The sequence below is a fragment of the Cotesia typhae genome, unplaced genomic scaffold, assembly GCF_013202065.1.
Source record: "Cotesia typhae breed Kobodo isofemale line unplaced genomic scaffold, CoteBio_Ctyphae scaffold_13, whole genome shotgun sequence".
Classification (NCBI taxonomy): Eukaryota; Metazoa; Arthropoda; class Insecta; order Hymenoptera; family Braconidae; genus Cotesia; species Cotesia typhae.
The window spans coordinates 18,646,033-18,658,840 of record NW_027423774.1 but is presented as its reverse complement, the minus strand read 5'-3'; the positions used below and the strand labels follow the sequence as shown (position 1 = coordinate 18,658,840).

The window sequence follows — 12,808 nt, the reverse complement described above, 5'->3', positions numbered from 1 at the left end:
ACTACTAGTACTTTAACGCAGTAGAAAATTATATACAGACTAAAAATTTATAATCTTTAAATTTAATCCATAATGGATTCTACGGAGATGGATGTTGAATTTGAAACACCGTCCAAGTGTTTGATATTACTTTGTTTAATATGGAAGTTTTTCAAATGTATATTTTCACATGTGACACTTGTATCACTTGTCGTAGCTTATTGCGTTCTCGGTGCTTGGGCCTTTGAAAGACTTGAATCTGGTCATGAGAAAGACGTACGTGTTTTAATATTAAAAAAGTTATAATTTTTTATTTTTTAAAATAATAAAATAAAATATTAAAATTTACCTGATAGGTGAAGCGTAGCATCAAAAATATCCGGGGTAATGTAACTGAAAAGTTATGGATAATGACACAATCAGCGGAGATACTTATAAGAAAAAATTGGACGGACGATGTAGTTGAAAAATTGCGGGTAAAGTATAATATATACAAGCGATACAATTTTTATTTTTACATTGTACCATTTTAGTATTTTTATTTATTTTTTTTATCTTCATTGTTGTCATTGATGTGAATTGTAGGCTTTTGAAACAGATCTTTTAAAGAAAATGAAAAAAGACGGTTGGGATGGAAGCGAAGAAGAGGACAATATTCAGTGGACGTTTGCCGGTGCTCTATTTTACTCAATAATTGTTATCACAACGATAGGATACGGTCACATATCGCCAAAGACTCCAAACGGCAAGGTCGTAACTATTTTCTATGCTATACTTGGGATTCCCCTGATGTTGCTATGTCTATCGAATATTGGGGATGTCATGGCCTCAAGCTTCAGGTAAATTAGCTCGTTCGACCGTAAGTGGATATTCTTTGGGTCACTCGACATATTCGATTAGCATTATCCAACCATAAACCAAATGTATTTTTGGATTGCCAGCTCTAACTCCAACTCTGACTCATAAAATTTAAATATTATTATTTAACTATTTTTTATTTATATTATTGCTTGTATTTTAAGATTTCTTTACTGGAAAATTTGCTGCTATATTTGCACACGACCGCCTAAGCCACGGCGAGTTCGGAGCAGCTACTTAGCTCGAGGATACAGCGTTCGTCAGGGATCTGGGTAATAAAATAAAACCTCCAACTAGATGACCTCATTACTTAAACATTTATATATAAATATATCGATGTTGTTATTGAATTTATTAGCCGAGCTGGATCACGACCAGCATCATTACGTAGGTCCGTTAGGGCGAGTCATAAATCGACAGACTCGGCTCTTGGTAATTCAGGAAGCATGCCCCGATCAACACACTCCGAGACAGTCGTAGCTACAGGAGAGGCTCATCGATTTAATCCTCCGCGTCGTTACGACGTCGATGGCAACTTTAATGACTTTACAAAGCGATCCACTCTGGCGAGTAGCAGTGGCTTACCTCGTCAACATCATCTCCAGTCAATTAGTCCCACGAAACACACTTACGAGCTACCAAGTACATCTACTACGCCGAGAATCATCACTACTAACAGTAGATTGTCCCGCAGTGGGACAGCGACCTCGCACAATGTTCCCGGGGCAACTCAGTCGCTTGACAGGCGATTGCTCTTTGCTCCAAATTATGTCGATGATCGCACACCAGTTTTTTTCAACAAATATGCCATAGATGACCCACTGCCAGCTGTACCAAGGCATCATCATAATTACACCGATCCTGAAAATCAAAATAGTAATTATAATCTAATTTACATAATTTTACTATTGATTAGAAATTATAATAAAAATAATAATTTATTGTTCTAATCAGGTCTAAATTTTTTTATAATTAATTTAAATCAGAATGTTGTAGACTAAAATGATATGTCACAGGATATATCATCTCAGATTATACTCAGTGATATCTGTAGTGAAAAAAAATTTCGGATAGTAGCTAGTATAATCCAGATTATATACTGCGTGATATTTGGATTATACTCATTGTAATCTGGATTATACTAATTGTAATCTGGATTATACTGAGTGATATCTTGATTATACTAATTATAATCGGGATTATACTCATTATAATCTGTATTATACTAGCTACTATCTGAAATTTTTTTTCACTCTGTATAATCTGGGATGATATCCTGTGTCATCTTGTTCTTTCTGTGTATGTGTTTACAAACAAATAAATAATTAACAATTTTCATGTCAAATTAAAACTTTACAATATAAAAACACATAGTCCTTAATTTACAAAAATTTTAAAATAAATGAAATAAAAAATATCATTTTGGTCTACAATATCCTGATTTAAATGAATAATAATTTATTTAAGGCCTTTACGATGACGTTAATCCATCACGCCCCAGTATTGTGACGAAAAACAGACTCAAGCCAGATAACCTCGCGTTCTCCACATTGCCTCGGGTCGAGCGATCAGTGATAACACCACGCAGATGTTGCTCGGTGGATCCTTCGGTGGTCGCCAGCGAGCCAAGTCCATACCTCGAAGTCTCACGACCTAGAAGAGCTGTTCCCACCACTGGTTCTTCAATACGCCGTCCTCGTAGCAATCTCAGCACTATTTGTAAGTTGATGATCATTTTCTGCTGGCTACAATAGAATAACATAATGTAATGATATTACGATACATTAAATATAATTATCTCACCTGATGCGTAGATATCATGTAATATAATACTAATTTACGTTTTACGGTCTTGTGTAATTTCAGCTCGAACGGCCAGAAGAGAAGCACCATCACCGCGTATAATGTCCCCGATGGGTTTTGCCGTTCATCGTCAAACTTATGCCGATGATATTGAGTATGACGAGTACTATATGCCCGTGGAAGACCAAACAACAAAACCCGTGCCTATTTGGCTCTGTGTGTTCTTGGTCGTTAGTTATATATTAGGCGGTGCTGTTTTATTTAACGAGTGGGAAAGTTGGATCTTCCTTGACTCGGCATATTTCTGTTTTATAACTCTAACCACTATAGGCAAGTACATCACCACTTTAATGAGTGTCTATATTTTTATTTATTCATTAACTGCTTTTAGCTTAGTTTAATTAACTTTACTCTACATACTTTGTAATTTTTTTTTTTTTTTTTTTTTTTAATAATAATTCGTGCAGTAAAGTAATTATATTTTATTGCATTTACATTCCAGGCTTTGGCGATTTCGTACCAGCTCACAGACTGCATGCACACCAAGGAATAGCGCTGTGCTCGCTCTATCTCCTCTTCGGTATTGCTCTACTTGCAATGAGTTTTAATTTGGTTCAGGAAGAAGTAATAACAAACGTTAAGAGCGTCGCCAAACGACTGGGAATCATAAAGGAGGATGAAGACGATGAGGACGATGCTATCGATGACGACTTTGACGTTGTTAACGACGACTATGACGATGGAAACGCCTCCGAGTATGTTGATTATCATCCCAGTAATCATCGCGGTTACAGTTACAGTCACCATGATCTCGAAATGTCCTAGAATAATATATTTTATTATTTATATATTTATATTAACTTAAAATTAATAATAATAATAAAAATTATTAAATATCTTCTAGTTTAATTTATGACATTAAAGTTAGCTGTCACTTAACAAATAAATTTGCTCCAAAAAATTATTTAAAAAAAATTGCATTTTTAGTTTTTTAAAATTTCTAAATGTTAATTTTTTTTTGTCATAATTTATTTGTTAAAAAAATTCTTAAAATTATCAACTATCTGCTAAGTTAATTTTCATTTTAAAAATCTGTCATATTACAACAAGTATGAAAACGGCTCCGACGTCAACGACGATGAAGATGCTGAAGAAATAGAGGAAGGTGATTTCTCATATGACAAAAACTCCGGTATCTTTTTCTTCCTCTTTTCTTGTCTGGTTGTAATTCGCGTTCGCCGCCGCCGCCACCGCAAAACAGTACAGCTTGCTTGGAACTCAACTCTATAATTTTAGAATTGTGCTATTTCGAGCTAGTGTGCCGCGTCGTCGTCAAACCACGAGAGACAGACTCATACCATCCGAGTAGTATACATCCGAAAGGCTCCAGCTCAAAAGACACTCCCCTCCTACTCAATTCAAAGGCTCTTTCGAACTAAAGTGTATATAGATCGCCTCACATTATTTCTTCTATTCGTATTTTTCAATTTATTTCTTTTTTGTTCATTTTAGATCAACTCCTTCTATCTATTTATCAATAATATATATTTTGGCTCACTTTCTTCCACGCACACTTGCTCATTACATTTCTGTTTTTGACCAGTAAGGACATCAAAATTACACATTTATTTTTTTTTTTTGTTCTTCGCTTGGATAAATCAACCGTGTGACGAGTTTTTTAAGCAAGTTTAAATTGAGGCCGTCCTCGATACAACGTTTACAATGTATAAGTGTCTCATTGCGGGTGATTCTAATATTCTTCACGTGTCAATTTATTTTTATTTGTTTTAAATTTATTTTTTTTATCAAGATTAATTTTAATTAATTTAACAGTGTGTTTTTGTAAAATTACATTTGATCATTTAAAAAAATTTTTAAATTAATAAATTAAAGCAAAAAAAATTTTTTTTTTTTTAATTCCATCTTTAAAAGCTCTAAAAAATCAAAAGTGCAATTTTTTATAAAAAATTTTCTAGACTTTAATTTTATTTAATAAAAAAATTATTTTTTAAAAATTGCATTTTTAATTATTTAAAATTCAAAAATGTCAATTTTATTTTGCTATAATTTATTTGTAAAAAAAACTTTGTAAATTATCAAAAATCTGAAAAATTAATTTTCATATTTATTATTAAAGGAAAATAAAAAATAAAAAATTGTAAAGTGTCTGGCAATTTCAATGCCATTAATTTAATGGTAATTGTGCAATGGCATCTACGGGTGCGGGTGACTACCGATGATAATAGTATAACGAGAATAAGATAATGATGGACGAGGATACAAAGTGGTCAACAAACGCTCCAATTCCTGGTGGAGATCGGGGCCGAGGACTGACACCAAATGCCAGCTGGAGTAGCCAGCGGAATTCCTCGGTTCGTAGGCAACAGCGCAGCTCATCCAGATCCAGGCGCAGCGAGTTAAGGGACAGCGTGATTAGGCGAAAAAGAAAAAGACACAAACCTCTGGGTGAAAAAATCGGCGATTGGTTTCGTGCATTTTTAGCTTTTTTATTTAGCAATGTCGGTATTGTGTGTCTGGTAGTTGGTTACACCATCGCCGGGGCATTTATATTCGAAGCAATCGAGGGCTCACACAATCGTAAAATTGGAAATGGCTATGACGTACCCAGTTCACGGAATGAAACCGCGCTTCATCTGTGGAAATTGACGACCAAGGTAAATATTTTAATTATACACTAGACTTTCTCTTGATCATTTTATTTTAGTTATTTAAATTTTACTATCGTCGTATAGTTCAGATTAATTGAACTATAACCGGCATAATAAATAATAGACTTTTACTTATGGCTTATGATTATGATTATAATTTGGTTAATTGACCGTAGGAAAATATTTTCTCCGAGAAACTATGGAAGTCAAAGGTGGATACCATTCTAAAGAGCTATCAGGATATAGTCGTTGATGCGGTTAAAAATGAATGGGATGGTTCAGACTCGATGGAGAATCGAAAGTGGAGTTTTGCAGGCGCTTTCTTGTACTCCTTGACGGTCATTACGACAATTGGTAAGTAGTTTAGTGTAAATGAGGAACTGATTTTCAAAGAGGTATCTTTTCATTTTTTAAACTTTTAAATATTAATTAAAATTTTTGATTTTTTTTTATTAATTAAATTACAACTAAAAAGATATTTCAAAAAAATTACACTTATAGGTTTTCGAGTTTTTTACGGGTGAAATTTTTTTTTTTAATTATTTAATTAAAATTTTTTCAATAAAAAATTTCTAAAAATTTTCAAATGTCGGCTAACTTCATTTTCATAGATATATCTAAATGAAAATCGAATTGTAGCTTTATGACCGATAGCACTTTATAGTTAAATTAAAATATTTGTAATTGCAAATAATCAGTTTTTTGTCTCGATAAATCAAAAATGAAAAGATTCCCTTTTGAAACTCAACTTCTTAAATAGCTTAGGTACATAATAATAAAAATGATTTAGTTTTTTTCCGTAGAAACCGCATAACTTCTTACTCAATAATAAGAATCATTAATCATTACACATGACCAAATATTCTGTTCAAGGTTACGGCAATACGTGTCCTCGAACCATGTGGGGCAAGGTAATTACAATCGGGTACGCGATCGCCGGAATGCCTCTATTTCTTCTTTACCTAAGTAACATCGGGGATATACTTGCTAAAAGTTTCAAGTGGTCTTACGCCCGTTGCTGTCTATGCAGGTCAATATTATCTCATTTAATTATATAACTTAATTATTCTTCTTCTTCTTCTTCTTCTTCTTCTTCTTCTTCTTCTTCTTCTTCTTCTTCTTCTTCTTCTTCTTCTTCTTCTTCTTCTTCTTCTTCTTCTTCTTCTTCTTCTTCTTCTGGACGTTGTTTTACTTTGTAAATTTTTCTAGATGTAGAAAGAGGCCACGAGAGTCTCGTGATCGCCGAGTAACTGGCTCAAGACGATCACTTGGTCAGTCTTATCGAAAGACCACCTGTCAGGTTGGTACAATACTTACACACAGGATTTACCAACATAACACTACGGTTCTTGTAGTTATCTTATCATTTATGCTATTGAGAAGATCATGTTACCTTGATATCGCGACAGATATAATATAATAGTCTGTACAGATGGTGAGAATGCAATCGGGACGTGATGGGGCGGCATTCGACACCGTTAGTATGGACAATGAGATTGATACTGCTTCAAAAACAACGACAAGCGATCAAGGTAATGACAACGACGACGAGGATGAAGAAGAAGATGATGATGATGCTTCTAGTGAGGATGAAGATAACGATGAAGATGATAATGATGATAACAGCAGTGATCGTTATGATCCTAAGCGTATTACTGTTCCATTAACTCTTTGTCTGAGTATCATAGTCGGGTATGACTTCTTCTTCACTATCTTTAGTATTATTAATATTATTTATTACGATAATAAAATATAAAGTTGTATAATAAATATTATCTTTACTTTGATCAAGCAGATATATTTGCGGAGGTGCATTTCTTTTCTCAGAATGGGAAGATTGGAATTTTCTCGATGGCTCGTACTTTTGTTTTATCTCCCTTTCAACAATCGGTTTCGGTGACATAGTTCCAGGCGACAAAATTTATTCCTCTGACGGCGTGTTCGACCTATCTTTTATCTTCTGCTCTATGTACCTCATGCTAGGTCAAGTATCATCAACTATCTATTAATAATAATGACTACACAGAAAAAAAAATTTACTTGAATCAAGAAAATAATTTTGAGGAATTTCAACTTTTTGAAGAAATTTTTCTTGGTTTAAGTAAATTTTACTTAATTCAAAAATTTTTCTCTTGAATCAAGTTAATTTTTTTTCAGTAAACAATCTTTTATTAAACTAATCTAATGATAATTAACATTACAGGTATGGCTTTAATAGCAATGTGTTTCAATCTAATGCAAGAAGAGGTAATAGCAAAAATACGATCGTTGACGCGATCAGTTAAGCATGTCCTTCGCTGTGATCGTTAGCTTTGTGAAAATGGATAAAAAAAAATATTTTTAAAAATAAACTGGCTCATCTGACCTGATGACACACAATAAACCGGTGGGTATAATACTTGCTTTTTTGTACATTGTTACCATACCATATATATATATATATATATATATATATATATATATATATATATATATATATATACATGTATAAATTTAGATCAAAAGAACATCAGTTTCAATGAAAAAGACATTTGGACTTGGCGGTACTCCAATACAATCAATGTCCTACTACTCAATATGTTGTTATGGAATATATATCTTTATCAATCAACATTTCCTGATATGTTACAAGCATATACACACTGCCGGATAACATAGATCCTGAAAATCTGGCATCCGACGGCAGAGTACCGAGGTATAGTTGAAAGCCTCCAGCAGCAGCAGCAGCAGCAGCAGCAGCAGCAGCAGTAACAGTACCAGTACTAGGAGCAGTAACGGTGGCTGTATGCTACCAGCAAGTCATCATTGAATTGAACGTCCTTCTCCGCCATCCTTGCGTACTCTAGCAATTGTGTGTTCTCTCCTATCCCGAGAACTCTGGCAAACTTCCAATCTATTTGTACGACATATCAAACTATATCTATGCGCAGCCAACTCGTTATCGATGATTATATCGTGTGGTGTGTATACCTGTTTAACAAATAATTTAGCCTCTTTGCCAGTCTATATGTCTATATATCTATAACTCAATAACTATCTATATAACTATATCTCTTTAACTTAAACTGTCGACTACTCTTGTTACTCCACTTATCGGGTTATTTTGGTATCGTAAACGTTTATGGATAAACGGGGGTCTTCAACATTAAAACGGAGTACTACTGTAGTATAATATTACACCTACGACAGACCCTACGCAAGCTTCAAGGATTCTTTCTCTGATTTTGTGGATACATCGCATGTTGCGCTCATGCGTCCTGGACCATGTACATTCAACCCAACTCACCATGTCCTATATATTGAAAAGTTACCCGGCAAAGTCGAGCCACCATCGTCCATCAGTTCGTCGTCGATTCTGCGCGGATTTCTCTACTACATAACGAGTGAGACTCCCTCGCACCTTCAGCACACATTTCTCCGCGGTACTATCATGTAGTTCAGTGCGATGGTACTTGCAGTACGGCAAGGGCGTTTTCTCGTCGAGCTTTCATTTTATCCTAAAATGGCCCTCTGCTAGTACCATTATTATCTTCACGATAATGTACCATCATCACCATCATCATCATCATCATCATCATCATCATCCTTCTTCTTCTTCTTCGAGTAAATTGTACGTTAACTGTTGTTGCTACGGGTTCAACAATCTTAAATATCAAAAGTTAACAGATAAAAATAAATAAACATGTGCGTGCGTAATTATTGTAAATTATCGTTACTGTAAATTATTATTAAATAGTATATGTATAAATTCAGTTCATCTGTTGGCTATTATGACCGTTTAAAATTGTATTAAGGACTCTTCGTAAGCAAGCAAGGTAATCAGTGCTAGATATAATTGCGCATAGACAATTAAATGCGGTGAAATGCGGAATAAAGTAGTTGTACTACTCGTTCGCTGGACTTTGTGGCCTCATTCTTCAGCACATACAACAACACATTTATAACTCCATCAGGTCTTTTACTAATACTCTATTTAAATAGTTTTAATAATACCGTAGTAACAGTAGCAGTAGTTGTAAAAGTAATATCTCGAAAAATATTTAAAAAACATTATTTACAGTATTGATAATAAATGATTCATTGGCAATTGATTAAATACAATACAAAAATAATAATACGTTGAGTGAATCATTAAAAAAAAATCAAACTATAAATAATTTATAATCTCCACGCTTATTATTGTCGTTTAATAATTTATGATTGCTATGAAATTGAACAGCATATGATGAAACGTGGTTGTTACACACGTATGAGCTATATTATATGAGCTATATACCGAGTAGCAGCCGCGATAATCTCAAGTGCTGCTAGCCTGAAGGTAGACTGTATACAAAAGCACTCGTTCATTTTAGCTGGTGATAAAAACGGCTGATTAAGCGCCACTGTCTTGCCTGCTGGGAGTAAAACTACCGAACCATTTTATTTATTAATGATTTATTGTTATTTTATTCGGGCAATCAACCGTATTAAATTAATCTGTCCTGTGAACTGGATACTGTAATACTGAAAAAAAAAAAAATCCAAGTTTGTATTTGAATATGTAAATGTGAATGTATGTAGATGAGAAGAGACAGTGTACCCTAGTGTGTTGTCACACCTTGTCGAGTCTTCCGCCGCCTTTTTCTAGTCCTCTCTTTCGCTCTTGTGCAAGTAGAGCTGGGCTATCGATTGCACACTAGCTGGTAGCTGCTACTAGGGTTGTCGCCGCCACCACCAACTTTTCTAGTTCTCAGAGCTATTGCAAATTGATATGTCATGACTTTTTAGCTCCTATTCAATTTATAGCTTGCTGCATTTAATTCAATTATCTTCATTGCTGGTACAAAGCTTATTTATCATTTTTGTTTAATTAGGCCACGGTAAACTAGTCAATAATAAAATAATATTTTTTCTATTTTCAGTAAACGGATGAAAACAATTTCCATATGGATAAAATAAACATTGAACTGAAGAAACTGAAGAAAATATCACAAGGATCCATCAAAATAGGATTTAACAATGTTGGTGAATATACTGATGCCTTGTTGCTGTTACTAAAGAGATGGTGTTTATACATGCCGCGATTATCATTAACAAAAGCAGCATCATCATCATCTTATCATCAAATAATTCCATGTCATCTAACAGGTATTATCAGAATGACAATAACCAGGAAGATAATAAGAGCAACGTAAAACTACCTACTGGTATATTGTCCAGTTGTTGCTGGTGGCTAGAGTAATGATGCAAATAAGCGCAAGTGACTATTACCAGAGAGCGCCACGATCCTGCTCAGGTGGACGTCGTTCATCTCAGCTTCCTACTGGAGTTTCATCAACGGCAGTCACTAGTGCTAGTTCAAATATTCCTAATAATACTGATAATTCATTCAGAATATCGACTACAGTAAAGGCCTCGGAATTGTGGTGCTGCTGCTGCAATTGCACCACCGCGAGAAGTACCAAAGCACCTGGTTTCCTCGCCTGTCTTGGTGTTTGTGTACTTGTTTTTGGGTACACACTTCTAGGTGCTTTTGCTTTTATGGCTCTTGAGGGTGGTTTTAAAACGGTAAATATTTTTTTTTTTAATTTAAAAAAAATTTTTTTTTATAGTATTTATTAATTAATTAATTTATTTTTTAATCAGGAACCACCACCAGATATTGTCAGACTGTCTTCTGGTTCATCAAAACCCGGTAGTGGAAATTATGGTGGTAAGACATCGGTTAATATCGCGACTCGAGATCAAACAACTCAGTCACCGACTATTTTATCCGGCGAGGACGAAGAAACTGCAGAAGTTAGAAAATTACGGGCTAGCACTGTCGAGAAGCTCTGGAGCATCACTGAAGATCTAAATGTCCTTTACAGAGACAACTGGACGCGATTAGCTGAGCGTGAAATTCTCGAGTTTCAAGAAAAAATGGTACAGAGTCTTAACCACGATCCACGCTCGTCAACATTTTCAGTTTACGGTGGAACTATTCAGCGATCTTCACGAGGTGGAAATGATAGATACAAAGGAGATAAACGTTGGACATTTGGAGGGAGTTTATTGTACTCTTTGACACTTATTACAACAATTGGTAAGATTTTTTTACTCGATAATTAACTTATTATCAAAGTAATAATTTATTTAATTTAATTAAATAACTGTACAGGATATGGTAGCGTAGCCCCAAGGACTATTTGGGGTAGAGTGATTACCGTAGTCTACGCACTAGCAGGAATACCTTTGATGCTAGTTTACTTGAGTACCATAGGAGATGTGTTTGCCAGGACGTTCCGTCGTCTCTATGGCAGGCTTTGCCATCGGAACACCGACTGTTCCAAAAAACAACCGTCAAGTGGCGGACAATTCCTGGTATCACCACCTCCGATACCAGGTTTGATTGAAAAAAGTTATCACCGCTATGACAATCATGTCGAGACGACAAAACTGGGTAATTTTTACTCCAGTAAAGACAGCTCTTGCGACGAGCTCGGTGTACGCGCTACAGGAGGCGCTATTCTTCTTGATCGGGATGGACTTGAGAGTAATCTCTACCTCCATTCAGCCTCTTCGGCAAATGCTTTGCAGGTATTTATTAATAAAATAAATAAACATTTAGATTTAGATTTATCAAAGCAAATATTAAATATTAAATTGAAAATAAATTATTTAAGGACATGAGTACAGAGAAACGACACTTGCATCCATGCTCTCAAATATCTCTGATGCCATCAGCAGTAGGATACGGCACTGACACTATTTGTGTTGTAAGAATACCAATAAGCCTGTGTCTTTTGATAATATTACTGTACGTGTGCGCTGGAACATTTATATTTCACCGTTTGGAGGGGTGGAATTTATTGGAGAGTAGTTATTTCTGCTTCACGAGTCTTGGAACAATTGGATTTGGTGACCTCGTTCCTACCGGGAGAAGTGCTTCGACAAAACTATTAGAAGAACTCAGTCTATGCGCTTGCTCACTGTACATTCTCATTGGAATGGGTTTGATAGCAATGTGCTTTAATTTAATGCAAGAAGAAGTTGTACGTGTTGTACGAGTATTTGGTAGAACCTGTGGTACTACCGGAGGTATAACACCCGGCAGCTCTCTCGCCGGAGCAACAGGTTCGATTTAATCTCTAACTCTTATACAATCCCTATCCATAACTTATTTATCGCTGTTTTATAATATACGAGTTTAGCTGAATAAAATTGTGTATTTTTTAGGACTTAAATCAGACTTGTGCGGGGACGCAAGTATCAGCATTGGTGGTAATATACTTTCCGATGGATGTCGTCAGGAGTTGGAGCATGAAGATGATGGTATAGCAATGTCACTAGTATCTGCTACCTCCTGACAACGTCCAACCAGGAGTTCCGTCGATGATGGACAACTCCTGGTCCAACATCGTTTTGCGGCTATTAACAAACAACAATTAACCTCACCAGGTCGTTATTCATTACCACGAAAAAAGACTATGACCAACGACTTTGCTAGAGATACTTTTGGTCCTGCCGGTTCATTTTTA

General features: G+C 35.1%; 2 protein-coding genes across 2 annotated transcripts; both read left to right on the top strand.

The window, feature by feature from the left end:
• The first annotated feature begins 61 nt into the window (after positions 1-61).
• Galene (potassium two pore domain channel subfamily K member galene) lies at positions 62-3,538 on the top strand. The gene is made up of 8 exons (XM_074253306.1): positions 62-255; positions 336-455; positions 565-818; positions 1,002-1,109; positions 1,196-1,713; positions 2,305-2,556; positions 2,704-2,970; positions 3,143-3,538. The coding sequence occupies exons 1-8, from the start codon at positions 73-75 to the stop codon at positions 3,463-3,465; spliced, it is 2,025 nt and encodes a 674-aa protein (XP_074109407.1). The 5' UTR covers positions 62-72; the 3' UTR covers positions 3,466-3,538.
• A 211-nt stretch (positions 3,539-3,749) lies between these two features.
• On the top strand, positions 3,750-12,646 carry LOC141534114 (uncharacterized). Its single transcript, XM_074253251.1, has 13 exons — positions 3,750-4,384; positions 4,778-5,315; positions 5,486-5,663; positions 6,183-6,339; positions 6,519-6,609; positions 6,742-7,001; positions 7,105-7,292; positions 7,513-7,614; positions 10,474-10,856; positions 10,935-11,373; positions 11,449-11,867; positions 11,954-12,404; positions 12,507-12,646. The coding sequence occupies exons 2-13, from the start codon at positions 4,905-4,907 to the stop codon at positions 12,635-12,637; spliced, it is 3,210 nt and encodes a 1,069-aa protein (XP_074109352.1). The 5' UTR covers positions 3,750-4,384; positions 4,778-4,904; the 3' UTR covers positions 12,638-12,646.
• The last annotated feature ends 162 nt before the right edge of the window (positions 12,647-12,808 follow it).